At 43.3% G+C, this 19,839-nt stretch overlaps 1 protein-coding gene and 1 long non-coding RNA gene across 2 annotated transcripts in view; one reads left to right on the top strand and one right to left on the bottom strand.

Annotated features, from left to right (window-relative positions):
* The window catches only part of LOC143414670 (protein NLRC3-like), a 20,015-nt gene extending 12,438 nt beyond the window's left edge, over positions 1-7,577 (top strand). Inside the window, exons 8-10 of the mRNA XM_076879476.1 lie at positions 400-576; positions 6,358-6,531; positions 7,038-7,577. Of these exons, the coding sequence (XP_076735591.1) occupies positions 400-576; positions 6,358-6,531; positions 7,038-7,053 (367 nt within the window). The 3' untranslated portion in view covers positions 7,054-7,577. The remainder of the gene's footprint in view (positions 1-399; positions 577-6,357; positions 6,532-7,037) is intronic.
* A 3,737-nt stretch (positions 7,578-11,314) lies between these two features.
* On the bottom strand, positions 11,315-12,491 carry LOC143416955 (uncharacterized). The gene is made up of 3 exons (XR_013097190.1): positions 12,240-12,491; positions 12,044-12,155; positions 11,315-11,583 (listed from the first exon to the last, which is right to left on the bottom strand). It is a non-coding gene; the product is annotated as an uncharacterized LOC143416955 (long non-coding RNA).
* Between the last annotated feature and the right edge of the window lie 7,348 nt (positions 12,492-19,839).

Here is a 19,839-nt window from a genome sequence, read left to right as displayed (position 1 = left end):
TCAACTGAAATGCCTTTCTGTTCAACTGAAATGCCTTGGTTTCTCAGTAATGTGTGTGAGAGCGTTTCAGTAATAACGTCCCTTACGGCATCTCATAGTCGGCCTCCTGAATTTGTTTTCTTTGTTTTGTACTCTGTTTGTTTTTTAATTTCATGCATTAAAGCTTAATCACTCTTCATGTTTTTATGATAAATGTACAACTTTAATGTGAAAAATTCAGATTTTTTTTTCTCTTGTGTTTGTTTGAAGCTGCTTACAGTTGACTTAAATTGTTTGGAGTTTCCTTTTTCTAAACTTCTACATCTGAACCTTCTTCAGCTCTGAACAGATTATGAAATACTGAATGGCTTCAAGCACACACTTTGTCTAAAAAACGTAAATCTTTCCTTCTTTGTACAGATTGATGAGCTGTGGTTTGTCAGACATCAGCTGTGATTGTCTGGCAGCAGCGCTGAAGTCCAACCCCTCTAATCTAAGAGAGCTGGACCTGAGTGAGAACAACAAGCTGCAGGATTCAGGAGTGAAGCAGCTGTGTGGTTTTCTGGAGAGACCAGGATGTGGACTTGAAACTCTGAGGTCATTCACCATGTTTTACTTGTGCTGAGATGAATATGATGTGAAAGTTGTGCTGACACTAAACTGCAGACATAAGGCTGATACTGATCCACACTGAGGATCTTCATGGTAAAGTCTGTCTTCTTCTTCTCTGGTTTAGTCCATTGACTGCAGCAGAACAATGTTCACATTTCAAACCTTCTGAGAACAAGAAAAATCCTCCACTGGATGATTCACTGCGAAACTCTAAAACTCTTCATTCCACCTTAAAGTCTGAGTGACACTGAAATCCAAACCAAAATGGCAATTTGCTTTACAAACAGCAGTCCAACACAAACATACACACATCATCCAAAACACAATCCAAAATCCAAATCTCCTCCAATGCCAGCATGAATGATGGGAAAAGAGAAGGAGGAGCACTCTGACATTCAGGGTTAGAATGAGTTTCATAAGGCAGACTGTGACGATCAAAGCTGCATTAGATAGCTTACATAACTTAATGAATGAGTGGACATAAGTGGACAGAGATCATCTTAAGCACTTCAAAGGCTTTAAATCAGCACATTTCTCTTTATTCTTTATCAACTCTGTTATATTCTCTCAGTTTTCTGTGGAATGAAGTTAACAGCAGGCTAATAATATGCTGACCAATAAGTTTCTATTAAATGTTGTAATTTGTATATTAAAAAGTGCCAGTGCTTTGGCTTAGCACGGCTCAGCTTACAGTTAGAATACAGCTGCTGGATGTGATTACCATGTCATAGTTATCTACCAAACTGCTAACTGGGGAATTTCAGGCCACAAATCCATCCATCCATACATTCGCTTCCGCTTATCCTTTTCAGGGTTGCGGGGGGCGCTGGAGCCTATCCCAGCTGTCACAGTGCGAGAGGCGGGGTACACCCTGGACAGGTCGCCAGTCTGTCGCAGGGCCAACACACAGGGACAGACAACCATTCGCACTCACATTCACTCGCACATTCACACCTAGTGGCAATGTGGATTATCCAATTAACCTATCCCCACAAGCTGCATGTCTTTGGACGGTGGGAGGAAGCCGGAGTACCCGGAGAGAACCCACGCAAACACGGGGAGAACATGCAAACTGCACACAGAAAGACCCCGGCCTGATGGTAGAATTGAACTCAGGACCTTCTTGCTGTGCAGCAACAGTGCTAACCACCGTGCCACCGTGCTGCCTAGAGCCTGTGCTCTAGCTGTCATCGGGCAAGATGCGTGGTCCACCTACGCAGGGGAGCAGTCCATCACAGGGAAAACAGAGAGAGACAGAGAAGCACTCTCTCACATCCACACCTACAGCCAATGTAGAAGCACCAATGAACCTAAGCAGCGTTTCATTGGACTGACGGGAAACATCCAACCTCCAAAGAAAGGCCAACAAGCTTCAACCTACAACCTTCTTGCTCTGCCACTTTTCGCCATTTCAATTCAATTCAATTTTATTTATATAGCGCCAAATCACAACAAAAGTCGCCTCAAGGCGCTTCATAGATACAGAGAAAAACCCAACAATCATATGACCCCCTATGAGCAGCACTTTGGCGACAGTGGGAAGGAAAAACTCCCTTTTAACAGGAAGAAACCTCCGGCAGAACCAGGCTCAGGGAGGGGCAGCCATCTGCTGCGACCGGTTGGGGTGAGAGAAGGAAGACAGGATAAAGACATGCTGTGGAAGAGAGACAGAGGTTAATAACAGATATGAGTCAATGCAGAGAGGTCTATTAATACATAGTGAGTGAGAAAGGTGACTGGAAAGGAAAAACTCAATGCATCATGGGAATCCCCCGGCAGACTACATCTATTGCAGCATAACTAAGGGAGGATTCAGGGTCACCTGGTCCAGCCCTAACTATATGCTTTAGCAAAAAGGAAAGTTTTAAGCCTAATCTTAAAAGTAGAGATAGTGTCTGTCTCCTGAATCCAAACTGGAAGCTGGTTCCACAGAAGAGGGGCCTGAAAACTGAAGGCTCTGCCTCCCATTCTACTTTTAAATACTCTAGGAACACCAAGTAGGCCTGCAGAGCGAGAGCGAAGTGCTCTAATAGGGTGATATGGTACTACAAGGTCATTAAGATAAGATGGGGCCTGATTATTTAAGACCTTGTATGTGAGGAGCAGGATTTTGAATTCAATTCTGGATTTAACAGGAAGCCAAAACAGGAGAAATCTGCTCTCTTTCTAGTCCCTGTCAGGACTCTTGCTGCAGCATTTTGGATTAGCTGAAGGCTTTTCAGCGAGTTTTTTGGACATCCTGATAATAATGGTAAATGGTAAATGGCCTGCATTTGTATAGCGCTTTTTCTAGTCCATAGGACCCCAAAGCGCTTTACACTACATTCAGTCATTCACCCATTCTCACACACATTCACACACTGGCGATAGCAAGCTACATTGTAGCCACAGCTGCCCTGGGGCGCACTGACAGAGGCGAGGCTGCCGGACACACTGGCGCCACCGGGCCCTCTGACCACCACCAGTAGGCAAACATGGGGTTAGTATCTTGCCCAAGGATATTTGGCATGCAGCCAGGAGGAAGCCTGGGATCGAACCACCGACCTTCTGATTAGTGGCTGACCTGCTCTGCCACCTGAGCTACAGCCACCCCGAATTACAGTCGTCCAGCCTGGAAGTAATAAATGCATGAACTAGTTTTTCAGCGTCACTCTGAGACAGGATATTTCTAACTTTAGAGATGTTGCACAAATGGAAGAAAGCAGTCTTACATATTTGTTTAATATGTGCGTTGAAGGACATGTCCTGGTCAAAAATGACTCCAAGGTTCCTCACAGCGTTACTGGAGGACAAGGTAATGCCATCCAGAGTAAGAATCTGGTTAGATACCATATTTCTAAGATTTTCAGGGCCGAGTACAATAACCTCAGTTTTATCTGAATTAAGAAGCAGAAAGTTGGCGGCCATCCAGGTCTTTATGTCTTTAAGACATTCCTGCAGTTTAACTAATTGGTGTGTGTTATCTGGCTTCATGGACAGATAGAGCTGGGTGTCATCTGCATAGCAGTGAAAATGTATGCTATGTCTTCTAATGATGCTGCCTAAGGGAAGCATGTATAATGTAAACAGAATTGGTCCTAGCACTGAACCCTGTGGAACTCCATAATTAACCTCAGTGTGTGAAGAGGACTCTCCATTTACATGCACAAACTGGAGTCTATTAGATAGATATGATACAAACCACTGCAGCACAGTACCTGTAATACCTACAGCATGTTCTAATCGCTCTAATAGGATATTATGGTCAACAGTATCGAACGCTGCACTGAGGTCTAGCAGGACAAGCACAGAGATGAGTCCACTGTCAGAGGCCATAAGAAGATCATTTGTAACCTTCACTAAAGCTGTTTCTGTGCTGTGCTGTGCTGAGCTCTGAAACCTGACTGAAACTCTTCAAATAAACCATTCCTCTGCAGATGATCTGTTAGCTGTTTGACAACTACTCTTTCAAGGATTTTTGATATGAAAGGAAGGTTGGAGATTGGCCTATAATTAGCTAAGACTGCTGGGTCTAGAGATGGCTTTTTGAGTAAAGGTTTAACTACAGCCAGCTTGAAGGCCTGTGGTACATAGCCGATTATTAGAGATAGGTTGATCATATTTAAGATTGAAGAATTAATTAATGGCAGGACTTCTTTGAGCAGTTTTGTAGGAATGGGGTCTAAAAGACACGTTGATGGTTTGGAGGAAGTAATTATTGAAGTTAACTCAGAAAGATCAATTAGAGAAAAAGAGTCTAACTTAACATCAATGGTACTAAGAGTAACTGTAGATAATATTACATCTGTGGGATGATTATTGGTCATTTTTTCTCTAATGATAAAAATTTTATTTGTGAAGAAGTTCATGAAGTCATTACTAGTTAACGTTAAAGGGATGGTTGGCTCAAAAGAGCTCTGACTTTTTGTCAGCCTGGCTACAGTGCTGAAGAGAAACCTGGGGTTGTTCTTATTTTCTTCAATCAGTGATGAATAGTAAGATGTTCTGGCTTTGCGGAGGGCTTTCTTATAAAGCAGCAAACTATTTCTCCAGGCTAAATGATGATCCTCTAGATTTGTGACACGCCATTTCCTCTCCAGATTACGAGTCATCTGCTTTAGGGTACGTGTTTGAGAATTATACCACGGAGTCAGGTACTTCTGATTTGAGGCCTTAGTTTTCACAGGAGCTACAGTATCCAGAGTCGTACGTAGTGAGGAGGTGAAATTATTAACAAGATAATCGACCTCTGTTGGGGTAGCGTTCAGATAGCTGCTCTGCTCTGTGTTGGTACAGGGCATTGGAGATGATAACAGTGGGTGGATTATATTCTTAAACTTAGTTACAGTGCTTTCAGAAAGACATCTACTTTGATAAAGTCTACTCTTCACCGCTGTGTAATCAATTATTGTAAAAGTAAATGTTATCAGGAAATGATCAGACAGGAGAGGGTTTTCAGGAAACACTGTTAAATGTTCAGTTTCTATGCCATATGTTAAAACAAGATCTAGAGTGTGATTAAAGTGGTGGGTGGGTTCTTTTACATTTTGAGAGAAACCAATTGAGTCTAATAACAGATTAAATGCCATGTTGAGGCTGTCATTTTTAGCATCTACATGGATGTTAAAATCACCCACAATAATTATTTTATCTGAGCTCAGAACTAAATTAGATATAAAGTCTGAGAAATCAGACAGAAACTCTGTGTAAGGCCCAGGTGGACGATAGATGATAACAAGTAAGACTGGTTTCTGAGTTTCACAGCTGGGGTGGACAATGTTAAGCATCAGGCTTTCGAATGAATTAAAAGTCTGTCTTGGTCTTTCATTAATTAATAGGCTGGTGTGAAAAATTGCTGCCACACCTCCCCCTCGGCCTGTGCTTCGAGATTTCTGGTAGTTAGAATGACTCGGGGGTGTTGATTCATTTAAACTAACATAATCATCCTGCTGCAACCAGGTTTCTGTAAGGCAGAGTAAATCAATTTGTTGATCAATTATTAAGTCATGTACTAACAGAGACTTGGAGGAGAGAGACCTAATATTTAATAATCCACATTTCACTGTGTTACTCTTTGGTTCAGATGTGGATACTGTATTGTTCTTTCTTTGTAATTGTTTATGTTTAAGTTGTTTGTTGCTGGTTTTTAGTTTGTTTTTTGTCATTTCAGCCCAAATCCTGCATTTTCCTGTTTTTGACTACAGACCAGCTACACTAGCACTTTCTCACCAGACACTGCCACCTAGTGGAGGAAGTCTTAGTTCCATTTGAAGCTTCAGATTACAGTTAGTTCCTTTCAAAAGAGGTGGAGGTGGTGGGGCCACAGCACCATCATCAGCGAATGTGTAAAAATCTCCCAGTCAGTTTCAGACAATCTCGGGTCAAGTCTAGAACCACTGTGTGCTCAGTTTGAGCTCTCTTCAGTACTGTGATCTGACAGACCCAGAGCGGCCAACACATCACATTTAGAAGCTCCCAAGATGGAGCCACAACACATGTCCAACACTTAGTCTGTCTTGTGGGACCGACTGGAAGAAATGATTCAAGGACTTAGTCACAGAACAGAGATTCAAAACTCCAAAATCCAACTGGCTGCATTGGGGCATATGGTCTGAAAACTCTGCACAGTTTCTTGTTTGAAGCTGTTTCCTGCTGGCTTCAGCTGTTTGGAGTTTCCATTTTATTACACTTCTACATTCTGAACATTCTTCAGCTCTGAACAGATTATGAAACACTGAATGATTTCAAGCACTTTGTCTAATAAACTTTCTTTAATTCTTTATGCAGATTGTGGAACTGTGGTTTGTCAAAGATAAGCTGTGATTATCTGGCAGCAGCGCTAAAGTCCAACCCCTCCCATCTGAGAGACCTGGACCTGAGAGGAAACAACCTGAAGGATCCAGACGTGAAGCAGCTGTGTGATCTTAAGGAGAGTCCAGACTACAGATTGGAGACTCTGAGGTCAGTAGAGTGTTGGAGTGAGTGGGTGGTGCTGTCAGCAGTATTGTACTAAACACAGTCAGTATGAAACAAAGATGCAGTGTTTCCTGTAAAGCTGCAGCTTCTCAGTGAAGCTGTGGGAGGAGAATGGTGACAGCCTTCAGGATTGGACACAAACACTTCCTGTTTCTGCCTTTTGTGCAGAGCAGATGTTTGGCTGGTATTCCACCAGTTAACAGCTGGAACCGTCCATCTGGATTGTTGGGGTTCCTACAGAGCTCAGAGTGGAAACACCAAGGTTCTTCTAATGAATGAAAGTCCAAACTCAAACTAGGAGTCAAAAACATTTTCATCAACTTCAATAAAAATCCAAAGATTAGAGAAAGTGAAGCAACAATGAGTCCTAGTACAGTCCCAGCACTGACGTCCCTGCTGCTCTTTATACTGGATGTGCTGCATCACTGACAGCTGATGAAGAGTCTCTGGAAACACTCGTTTATCTCCTCTGCTCTTCCTTCTCTCTGCAGGTGGAGCTGGTTGTAAATAGGATGGTGTGTTGCTGAGAGAGGAGCAGCTGTGTCCTGATGATCCAGAGAGGTTGAAGCAGCAGCAGCAGCTTGTGTGTAGAGACGCTCTGACTGGGCCATGTTACTGGGAGGAGGAGAGGAGAGCTTCATCCAGCAGTGATTGAAAGAGGAATGAAGTGCAGATGACTGTCAGTGCTGCAGAGTGAACTGCTCTGAGAACAGCTCCACTGTCAGACACAATGTAGAGTCCAGCATCAGCCCTGTGTGTCCCTCTGGATCTGACAGGATCATCAGTGTATCTGGACTGCTCTGCTGCTGCTCTGTCCTTCTACAGTCTCTGCACAGTCTCTGTCTGACTCTGGCTTCAGACCCTCCTGGATCAAACTCACCTGGAAAGGCTTCCAAACACCTTTGAATAATAAACATCATGTTTTATAAGATAAATATCATGTTTTCATGTGTCTGTGCAGTTTGAGCCTTAGTGGATGAATCAGTGCTTAATTTTTAATGTGGCTACTAATGATCAATAAATGTGTTGACTGGAATCAAATGAATGACTTGGACTGTATCTGTTCGTGCTTTTCTCTCTTGTGGATCTGATCCAGACCTTTAAAGCAGCCTCAGAAATACCTGGAAACACGGATCGGAGAATTGAGGTGAGATGAAGAACAGCTGGGAGAAAAGACACAACACGAGCTTCTCGTCTGTGACTGAAACCTTTGACTCATTTTTAATCTTTGCTGTTTAACTGGGCAGTGAGGCGGCTTTTAACACAGGAGACTCACATTTGACCTTTAAATGAACCCGTGATCTTTGCTCCAGCACCACTCTGTCCACAAACCGCTTGTGATTGATTAACTGAACCTGATCAATAGTCCTGAAGTTTCACAGACTCGATGCTGCACTCCGATTAAAAAGAGCTTTTATTTTATCAAGCAGGGTATAGGTCACTTCCTGTCACTCCTAGCGTGACATTAAGACACATCAAAAATGTCCTGAACAGTGAAATAAGTCCAAATGCGCTCAGTGATCAGATGAAGACAAAAACAACAATGAAGGTGATCCCTGCAGTTCTTCTGACATCCAGCAGAGGCAGCAGTGACTCAGTCCCCATAGACTCAAACTGGTTTGGTCTCTACAGATAATTTCTTCCTTCATGTGTTTTGTATTAATGAGGAGGTCAAAGTCCCATGACCTCATTGTTGCTTCCTGCTTAGAGCACACTGGACTCCCCAGGTGTGTGTTTGTGACATCATCACAACCACAGGGTGTGTGTGTGCGCTGTTGTCAGGATTTGGGACTAAAAGTCATGGACGGGGATTGTGGAGACCGGCCTTCTGGGACATGTATTCGTAAGAGTTTCTCTTTCAGGAGTAGAACATTTCAAAATGTGAATTTCTCGTGTTTGCAGCATGAAATGTGCTGTAAAGTGTTGTAAACTGATTTTGGGCTGTACTTCCATGTAATGCCATTTTTGTACCAGAAGAGGAAGCAGTGAGTCAGTGTAACCTTTATTTAATTAGGCAAAGACCACATTCGTATTCACAGTGGCAGCAAAGAATCTTAAAGCGCTGCTTTCACATCCCTGCATATGTTTCCTGTTGCCCAATCTATTCTCCCTTATCTGATCATCAACATCCTGTACACAAAACTGTCGCTGTTGCAAGTGCCTCTGACCTAAAGTCACCTTTCACAAGAAAATCACAAGAAAATCATTATAAGCGCCTATTCTACTAAAAGATCAGAGAGAAAACAACCATTTTAATCAATTAAGTTTAAACATATAAGCAATTACTCATGCGTAAATTTTATCATAGCCAAAAGCTGCCTAAAAACAACTCCTGTGTGTTTGTCACAGGCCAGCGCTCTGAGTTCATTTTGTATTTGTCTCATTTTAGATATGTGATTAGTTTGTGTCATTCCTATTTAGCTTTAGTTAAGGAAAGGCAGTTATTATTTATTGTTTCCTTGGTTTCTATGTTTGAGTTCTTGTATCGTTCATCACATGTTAGGTCTGTTAAGCTTGTGTTGTCATGTCTAGTTTCAGTGTTTCCTGTTTTATTTTGAAGGAGTCGTGTGTTCTTTGTTCATTGTATTTAGTTTCACTTCCCCTGTCCTGTCATTAAGCTCATGTCAGTCAGCTGTTCCTCCATGTGCTCCCACTTCCCCTAATCACCTCCTGTGTATTTAAGTCCTGTGTTTTCAGTGTGTCATTGTCAGATCGTCTGCTGTGTTTGCAAGCCAAGAAGTTGCGTCAAGTCTCCTCATGTCAAGTCCATGTTCCTGTTGTAGGTTTTTAAGTTAATTTGGCTCACCCAGTTTAGTTTATTGTTAGCCTTGCATTTTGCCTTTTGTTTACAGTTATTTTGCCAGCCTCAATAAACGGCTCGTTTTCTGTTATTCAAGTCATGTTTCACATTTTGTTTCCGTCTGCATTTGGGTCCACCCTTCGCTCTACACACAGTCAGCCCTGCTGATTGTGACAGTGTTAACACTAACTTCATTTTAAAACTCACATTTCCTGTGTCATAACCCTTTTTTTGATATAGCATTTTTATTTCATTTTTCTCCTTTTCATTATACTTTATCAGACTTAACCAAAATATATGCTTTCCTTCCTTAGGTCCTTCTTTAAAGCAAGAAACTCCTATTCAGTTCCTCTTTCCTGTCACTTGTTGCTAGACCAGCTCAAATTCACTTATAAGCTAAATGAATGTCAGGCCTTTGGCCTTGCAAGTTTATAGATCCTATGTGTTTGTAAGCATGTGCGGCCTTCTATGCTCTAAGTCTCTTACACAATAGATTGTCTGGACATTGCGCCAAACAAAGCTTAAGACCCTCTGTAGACCAAGCAACAACTCTAAATGAGCACAATCGCAATGTGTATACAAAATCATTTTTACGTATATAATCTTCAATGTTATTCATTTGGGTCAGCGACACTTGTAACATTCTCATAACAAGCTCTCTCCTCTACCCTAGAAATAAATCTATGTAATATCTGTATGTGTAAGCCTACATTATAACCACTTCTTCTAGAAATCAAAAAGAAATCAAACATTTTCTACTCCTACAATCTTCACTAGTTTTCCTCAAAGCATATCTTTTATTCCCACAGTTTCCCTTTAAGTTTTGTAAACAGCTTCTTATGAACACCAGCATTTTATCTTCTAAACAGGATTCAGTTCACTTTAATCCTTTAACCTTAACATAAAAATAACAATTTCTGCCTCAGTTTTACCATATCTAAATTATCAAAACCCCCAAAAGTTATAACATAATCCTAAAACCCATTAAACCTTAAATCCCTCTCTTTGACACATCTCATGCGTCAAACTCAAAATGCTTCACCCAAGCTTAGGAAATTAAAAGAAAAAGTTTAGTCACATCATCTCTCAAAACAGCTCAGCCATCCTCCTCTCAGGTATATCTGCTCCGACCCTGCAAACCTGTGTTTAAGGAATGAAATCAATTTAAAGGATTAAATTCAGCGTCTCTCTGCCGTTCTCTTTACCACTACACTCTCTGTCTCGGCAGTGTCTTATTCTAAGTGGGCGAGGAACGAGACATGTTCACTTACCTGTGTGTGAGAGAACTCCCTCAGTGTCCGTGTAGTACTGGTGTAGCACAAGTAGTGGCCTTGTTAGACCTGCTAGTGCTACTTCGTGCCTTCTTTGCATGTGGTATAGGCAGTGTAGTTACCTTTAACCACAGTCTGAGGACAGATGGGAAATATACAAAACATTCCACCACAAAAGAAGATTTCAAAGATTTTAATAGATTAGTTTAAGAATTTGAGCAAACAACAGAAATAAGTGTGTAATAACAACATCTCACTCCTCAGAATTATGTAAGAAGGCTTCATTTCATAATGACAGTAAAGCAAATACAGACAGATGTGTAGAGAAAATAATCACATAAAAATAATAACTGTGCTAATAAGAAAACCCTCCTGATGTCCATAAATACGGTGGAATCAAAGGTTCCTAAAGTTATAAAGTAACATGTCGGGTAAAGTTCTTCATGTTTGTACTTGAACTTGAGTAAATGTGTTTATCTAGTTTCCAACAGTTGCAGCAAACACATGGAGCAACACAACGAGAACACACAGTGATGTGAAGTGAGTGAAGTGGATCAGGTTTTCACCACTTCAAAACACACCCACACATGTCGGGGAAGTGGGAGGAGCGGTGGGAGGAGCGGTGGGAGGAGCGGTGGGAGGAGTGGTGGGAGCAGCGGTGGGAGGAGCGGTGGGAGGGGCAGTGGGAGGGGCAGTGGGAGCAGCGGTGGGAGGAGCGGTGGGAGGGGCAGTGGGAGGGGCAGTGGGAGCAGCGCTGGAAGGAGTGGTGGTAGAAGCAGTGGGAGGAGCAGTGGTTTGTAATGAACTGTCTGGGGAGGGGAAGGTAACTGTGTCGCTGATCCATTGCTGGTACTGGGACACAGGAGTGTAGGTTGTAGGACGTGCAGAGCATCCAACAAAAATGAAAACTCCACTCTGCAGCCAGACGGATCCACTCTGAGTCATCAGTGGTGCCCCAACACTAAACTGTGGAAAGACAGTGATGAAAGTTATCAGGACAGATGTGTAACTGTTAGAGGTCGACCTTTGTCACCCACTAAAGTTTGAACTTTGTTGGTAGTTTTGTTACAAACTGCTGAAATAAATTAAGTAACAAATAAATTGATCGTCCCAGTATAACACAGTCAGTAACACTTCATGGATATCAGTCTGTCCACTTAGGAAACATGAACCACTGTGAATCCACTTCAGCTGCTTTGGTGCAATGAAAGTGACGATTCCACAGACAGAAAGTTTCAGGCAGCTCGTTTAAAGGAATCAGTTTCATCAAATAAATTAGAGGCTTTAGAAAAAACAACCTTTGATAAACATGAATATTAATATTTATGGTCAATTACAGCAAAACAAGTAAAGCAAAGTGTGACTAAAGGTGAGATTATCTCAGTGACTGTCAACAACAGATTATAAGAAATAAACTTGTGCTCACCAAACATGAAGCTGTCTCTCTAGTACAGATGATGCTGTCTGGGACCCGTGGATATCTGGCTTTGCACTCACTGTTTCCCACTATTGGTACGTTTGCCTCCTGCAGGTTATTGCTAGTTGTAGAGAATTTAAACATCAGGCTTTTCTAAAGACTCCAACACAATGCTGTAAAATACAATAAATATTTTATGATTTACCATCAAAGCCGATGGCCCAGCTGCTGGTCTCATTGTTGAAGGTGCTGTTTTGTGAGGCTACGCAGATCGGCCAAATGTAGTCTGTGAAATTGACAGGAGCCGACAGCTTCAGAAGACAAATGTCGTTCTCACGAGTCGACGAGTTGAATCCAGGATGGCAGGTGATGTTTACCACTGTGCGATTCACTTCATTTGGGTTTGGACCTGAGTGGCTGTTGCGGCCCAGATAGACCACCCTGCTACTGAAATCCCTTCACACTTGATTGGCTGGAATCTAAAGTGTGTCACAGCTCAGGGAAAAGAAAAGCACTGAAATAAAGCACCGAAATGTGCGCTGCTTTTCGGTCTGGTTACTACCGTTTATGTCAGAACCCCCTAACCCAATTCTAACAGAGGAACACGGGTGATGTAGCAGAGACTTGTCCTTCATTAGACTGTGACACTGTGTAACAACTAAAACACACTTCAGTGTTTAAATTCAGTTTGTGAACTCAAACGTGCAGCTGCCACATTCTGAACAGCAGCAGCTGTCAAACTGCTCTCTATGTTTGCAGCTACAGCTTTTAAATGGCTGCTATAAATGTTCATTTTCAGATCTCTGATTGGAGGAGAAGGCAGCGCTCAGTCAGTCATATTGTGATGAAAGAAACATGAAACAGCCCTTTAACATGAGCACTCACTCAGAACCTCAAGCACAAAGATCAGCTTAACAGAGAAAGCCTGCTTAAGAGAGAAAGCCTGCTGTGTGTTTCCTCGACAAAGGAAGTATGTCCACTCGTAACCAGTAACCATAGTTACTTCATAAGTTACACAGGTGACACAGACTCCACACTTCCTGCATCTCTTTCAAAGTAAAAGCGCTGCGTGCTTTTAGTGGTCTTATTGTGAAACATCTGCAGCAACATTGTGTGTAAGAGGTGATGTTGAACTCCAACCACTGAGCCTCTCTCCTTTATTCTACACACATGCAGGTCTGTGGACTGTGAGAGGAAGCTGGAGAACCCGGGAGAACCCACATGGACACGAGGGGAACCAACTGGGGTTCAAACCAGGAAACAGAGACGGGAAGAACATGACTCCACCTTCCATCTACTCACCTGCAGGAACAGTCAGTGCAGACAGCAGCAGCACACACACACCTGCAACAGTACAGAAGTCACTGAGGATCACTAAAGGTCAGAGGTCATGATGAGGACAGACAGGTGTAGGAACATCAGCTCACCTACAGCAGTCAGCAGAAACAGGCCTGAAACTGAAGAACACACTGGCTGTGTCCCAATTCAGGGTCTGCACGCTTGAAGTACGCATTTCAAGTGCGGTTACGTCACCGCCACGCAATGACGGCTGTCCCAATTCGAAGTATACTTCAAATGCATACTCCAAATGCGCCGTCGATTTCCCCAAATATCAAGCGTGGTCCGGTGCACGCTTCGTGGTCTCATATATCCCACAATTCATAGCGCGGCGGTGGATGTGGATAATTTTGCCGCAAAATACGGCAGAAGGGAGTGGCCGAAGAGGTATTTTTCCCAAATTTTATTGAACTTATAAAGCGAACAGTCAGTCATTCCAGTTCAGTTTGTACAGTAGATATACAAGGCAAATAAGGGTAACAATATACAGTGCAATGAAATAAGAAGGATAAATAAATAAAGGATAAAAAAAGAAAAAAAAAGGGGGGGGGGGATGTGAAAGACTTCATAAAAACTTTGTACTTGAAAGTTGTGACAGCTCATTCCTTAAACATTTCTGAATGAACTTCAATCAATGATAAACCTTTTTTATTGGAAGTTAATTTAAGAGAGTTTAAGTAATATTCAATTTCAATCAAAAACAAATTAAATGATGGGATTGAGTTTTGGAATTTTTTGGAATATATATATATATATATATATATATATATATATATATATATATATATATATATATATATATATATATATATATCACTGGGTCCTAAGGCTAGACCCCCTATGCTAAGCAAGCCTACCGCAGACATGAGCGAGACAGATAAATATGAAGGCATGCCGGCTCGGACGTCGCCCGGATGAACAAGGTCCGCGTCAGGTGTTGAGGAACCAGGGCACCCTGACGAAAAGTGGGCTACTGGAACAAGAAGGCATTGGTGGGCAAGAGACGAAAACAGGGCATTGTTGGAATGCTACTACGCAAGTAACCCCGGCGGAAGGGGCTACATGAATAGGATGACGGACCTATGGATTCTTCGATACCCAACATCCACAATGACGGCGAAACAACTAGTAGCTCAGTGTTCCAACATTCGAAAGAAGGGACTGCTCTCACAGCTAGAGATTGACGAGGTACAACACAAATGCTACGGCAAGGAGGAGTCAGGACGCCAGGTCAGGGGGGAGATATCATCACCCCCACCCGAGATTGGGTACATAGCCCCAAGTGCGATAGGAGAAGGATCGTTGAGTGCGAGAGGAACTGACTTGAAAAATAGGATCATGGCCAAGCTTGAAACCTGGATCCCCCGTAGCCGGTTACCAAGATTACGTGAAGTACCCTCAGAAGGTCTGCTAGATGATGTTAATGCAGCACTACGGACGATACCTACAACCACGATTACCGACACTAACAAGCTGATCTACAATACGGCAGCAGTGATCAGTGAGATGCTTGGCTACAAGTTGAACAGCCACAAGGGGCAGTACCCTCCATGGAGAAGGAGGCTAGAGGACAAGATCAAAGTAGCACGGAGTGAGGTTAGCCAACTAACGGAGTTGCAGAAAGGTGCGACAAAGAAGGTGCATAAGAAATACAGCAAGCTGTCCATACCTGAGGCCTTGGAAACTGCCAAGCAAAGACTCACAGCCTTGGCCAGCCGCTTGAGGAGGTACACCAGAGAGATAGAAGGCAGGAAAATAAACCAGCTGTTCTCCACAGAACCAGCAAAGCTATACTCTCAGTGGCAAGGGAACAATAAGAGAACAGCACCACCAAGGCTGGAGACGGAGCAATACTGGAAGAGCATATGGGAGAAGGACACAACCCATAATGGCAATGCTCAGTGGCTAGTGGATCTGAGGGCAGACCACAGCGGCCTCCCTGAACAGGGTCCATTAACCATCACAGTGGCAGATATCCAAGAAAGGGTCTCCAGTATGAAGAGTTGGACAGCACCAGGGCCCGACATGGTTCACGCCTACTGGCTAAAGAAACTGACTGCACTCCACGAGCGTCTGGCAGCACAAATGAACCAGCTGCTAGTTAACGAGAGACACCCGGAATGGCTAATCGAAGGTCGAACGGTCCTGATCCCCAAGAACCCTAAGAAGGGACCGGTCCCCTCCAACTACCGACCAATAACCTGCCTCAGTACCGCATGGAAGCTCCTGTCAGGCATCATATCGGCTAAGATGAACAGGCACATGGGTCAATACATGAGCGGGACACAGAAAGGAATTGGCAAGAATACCAGAGGCGCAAAACACCAGCTACTGGTAGACAGAACAGTCAGCCGAGACTGCAAGACCAGACTGACCAACCTGTGCACTGCCTGGATTGATTACAAGAAGGAAGGAAGGGGGCTGGGGACTGGTGAGTGTCAGCACCACAGTCCAGGATGAGACAACGAACATCCAAGAATACATTGGGAAGATGGCCCCAACTGACCGAGTGCTCAGTGAATACCTCAGGCAGCAGAAACCCAAGAAAGAGGAGGGAGACGAGGAACCATCATGGAAGGACAGGCCCCTGCACGGTATGTACCACCGGCAGATAGAGGAGGTGGCTGATATCCAGAAATCCTACCAGTGGCTGGACAAAGCTGGACTGAAAGACAGCACAGAGGCACTAATCATGGCAGCACAAGAACAAGCTCTGGCCAACACCAGTAGGCGGAAGGGTAAAGTGTCTTGCCCAAGGACACAACGACCAGGACAGAGAGCCCGGGGATTGAACCGGCGACCTTCCGATTACAGATACGCTTCCCAACCCCCTGAACCACAGTCATCCCCAGTGTACAGGAACATCTGTGCCGAGTATAACCTGGAAGTCCCGAGGTCAAAATGGGAGATGCCCCCAAGGGTGGTGGAGAATGACCGAGCTAAGATCCTGTGGGACTTCCAGATACAGACGGACAAAATGGTGGTGGCTAACCAACCGGACATAGTGGTGGTAGACAAACAGAAGAAGACGGCCGTAGTGATCGATGTAGCGGTTCCGAATGACAGCAATATCAGGAAGAAGGAACACGAGAAGCTGGAGAAATACCAAGGGCTCAGAGAAGAGCTCGAGAGGATGTGGAGGGTGAAGGTAACGGTGGTCCCCGTGGTAATCGGAGCACTAGGTGCGGTGACTCCCAAGCTAGGCGAGTGGCTCCAGCAGATCCCGGGAATAACATCGGAGATCTCTGTCCAGAAGAGCGCAGTCCTGGGAACAGCTAAGATACTGCGCAGGACCCTCAAGCTCCCAGACCTCTGGTAGAGGACCCGAGCTTGAAGGATAAACCGCCCGCAGGGGCGTGCTGGGTGTTTTTATATATATCTATATATATCTATATATATAGATATATATATATATATGTATATATATATACATCTATATATATATATATATATATATATATATATATATATATATATATATATATATATATATATATATATATAGATATATCATAATAATCTGACAATACATATAATATTGGCCATACTATATTTACATTACCACAGTGAGATGACTTTAGTCTCATGAACAACATTAATTGTTATTTACTAACTAATCTTAAATGACTGTTCAGCACAGACATGAAGCCCAACAATCATGTTTACAGTCCTGTGGTCTCAGCCTCAGATACTCAACTAATCAAAGTGATGTCATGACAAAAATGAATGACCAACAAAACATTTTTCTCCTTCATTTCTGTCACACAAAGCTGTATGTAACGTGTCTCGCGGTTAGTATCATGGTTGCTAGGCAACCTGAACAGCGCGACGAAGCGTATACCGTCCCATTTCACGAGCCTCTCACTTCCGCACTTCTCGTACTTATAGTACGCACCGTACGTAGTACGCGTAGTGCGCGTACTTCAAGCATGCAGACCCTGAATTGGGACACAGCCACTGATCAGAGATCAAATGGTCACATGACCAAAGAGAAGCATTTAGACTGCAGTGATTGGTTACTGTTCCCACACATCAATAACCCACAGCGCCCTCCAGTAGTGGAAACACAGATAATACATGTGGAGAAACATGAAGGAGACTCACAGCAGAGGCAGACGCTCCGTCTCAGACAGCCGTCACCTCCACAGCTCCACAGGTCTGCTCCCCGACCTCCTACATGACACAAAGCACACATCAGCACAGGAGGAGCTCCTCATCAACTTCAGAGAAAACAACAAATGAATTCAAAACTCCTAATACTGAAAACTGTGGAGTCATTGTAAATATGCATTTACACTGTAAAGAGACCAGAACGTTATCTGAAAGTGGCGCATCTTGGTCCACAAATAGTAACTAGTAAGCAGAACTTTGTTAGCATGTGTCTGTGAAGGTTCTTAGTCATCCAGGTCATCGTAGTCTAAGGAGCTTGGAAAGAAAAGTGTCTGGACTTCTTTAAGTTGCTTGAAGACGTTTCACCTCTCATCCCAGAAGCTTCTTCAGTTCTAAGGGTCAAATGGTGGGGAGTCCCAGGTTTAAGCTCTGTGGGAGTTTCCCCCCAAAGAGGGACAAAGGACCCCCTGATGATCCTCTACCTAATCACAAGCCAAGGTCTGAAAACAGGTGTGGCGTTAAGGCGTCTGGGAAGGGATCTCAAAACTGGATTATAGATGGCAGAGAGTTGGTGTCGTAAACCCCGCCTCTGTTCAAAGATGGTCGCTCACAGTGGACATAGATGCTTCTTTCACTCCTCTTTCCAAACATCTGTCCTCTCTGTCCAAAATGTGAACATTGGCATCCTCAAAGAGTGACCTTTGACCTTTAGATGCAGATGAACTGCTGAGTCTTGTCCTGTGGAGGTGGCTCTTCTGTGTTGTGCGCTTGTGAAGTGGCTGTTTGGTCTCTCCGATGTAGAGGTCTGAGCATTCCTCGCTGCACTGTACAGCAAACACCACATTGTTAAGTTTGTGTTTTGGAGTTTTGCTTTTGTTATTTGAGTGACTGAATCAGGAACTCTGCCTGCTTTTGTTCTCACACTGGGTTTAATGAAAGAAGATTTCTGTTTGTCCATTAAAGTTCTTTGTTGTGATCTTTTAAGGATCCTGTGATGATCCAGAGCCTGGCTTGTCTCAAGGAGTCTCTCAGTGACCTGAGCATCAGCTACAGCTCTGCTGGCCTCTGTGTTCACTCTGCAGGAGACGTGGAGACCCGAGCTCACCTTCTGCAGCACTTGCAGTGAGGGAAGGTGAATCATCCTTTAGCAGGACATCATTCAGGCTTTATTAGCATCACTGTGACTGTTATTGTTAGGTTTAATGTATGTGTTGTAGGTCGCCATTTAAAAAGCTAGAATGCTTCTGTTTGCTAGCTTCTAGTTTATGTTCTTATACATGTAATACATTTATTACCAACATTAGAGTTTATCCGCTGGTCATTCGACATGACGAATGACTTCTAAAGTCTTAATCCAGCTCCAGCTCAGGATGCTGTAGAGTCCCGTCAGTAACACTTTTGGTCTGCTAGTAAAATGTAGTTCTATTAATCTGCGCTCGATTACTCTTGAACCGGAACCGGATGTGAGTCCCAAAAAACTGAATTTTGGAACAGAAGTTGAATTCTAAAACTGAAACTAAATTGTTGTTAAAATCCTTTTGTAGAGGATAAAATACAGTTTCAAAGAAAATGAATTGATTTTCAACATATAAAATTCAATTTCAATTTAGTGACGATCATTTTCAAACCAATACATACATACAGTCTCAGGTGCTGTCTGATGGGTATGGAGCTGCAGTCAGCAACAGTAATGGCCTTAAGTTGTTGGGTCAAGGATCGTCCAGTGTCTTGATGGAGATCTAACTGGATCCTCCAGCTCAGAGCTGGTGACTTTTTTCTTGGGTTTTCCACTTGGCTTTTTTGTTCCACAACTCTCAGGATCATTTAAGAAATTTCAGATGACCGTCTTACTGCGTCCCACCTCAGCAAAGATGTCGCACTGTGAGAGACCCTTCTTATGCAGTTCAACACCCCGACCACTTTCAAAAAGGGTCTTAATCACAGAACATGTCATATAAACTGAACAGTTGCAGTGTTTCCTGATTTCCAGTTTAGTTTTTAGCTTTAGTTGGAATATTCCTCCTCTGCCAGGCAGCCTTAGGCTGAGATTCACCCTGTCACATGTTTTTTGGGTTTTTTGCACGAATGCATGGTTCCATCTCTCAGACTCATGCAGTCCCAAATCATCACACCCTGCTTCACTGTCAGGATTCTGCATGTGACACTCTCGGACAGGTTCAATTCTATTATGCTATTATGCTGGAACTTTTCTAAGACAATCAAATTTGGACTCCAGTTTGCTCCAATTATTCATCAGAGTTCTTTAGGAACGTTTCAGTCTGCATTTTTGTCCTAAAGAGCAAACAACGTTTTTATTTCGTGGACACTGTCCTTCACTCTGAGGGACGTTCATTTTC

Source organism: Maylandia zebra, linkage group LG3, assembly GCF_041146795.1.
Source record: "Maylandia zebra isolate NMK-2024a linkage group LG3, Mzebra_GT3a, whole genome shotgun sequence".
In the NCBI taxonomy this organism is placed as follows: Eukaryota; Metazoa; Chordata; class Actinopteri; order Cichliformes; family Cichlidae; genus Maylandia; species Maylandia zebra.
The sequence above is the reverse complement of the archived record's forward strand: the minus strand, read 5'-3'. Positions and strand labels throughout refer to the sequence as shown.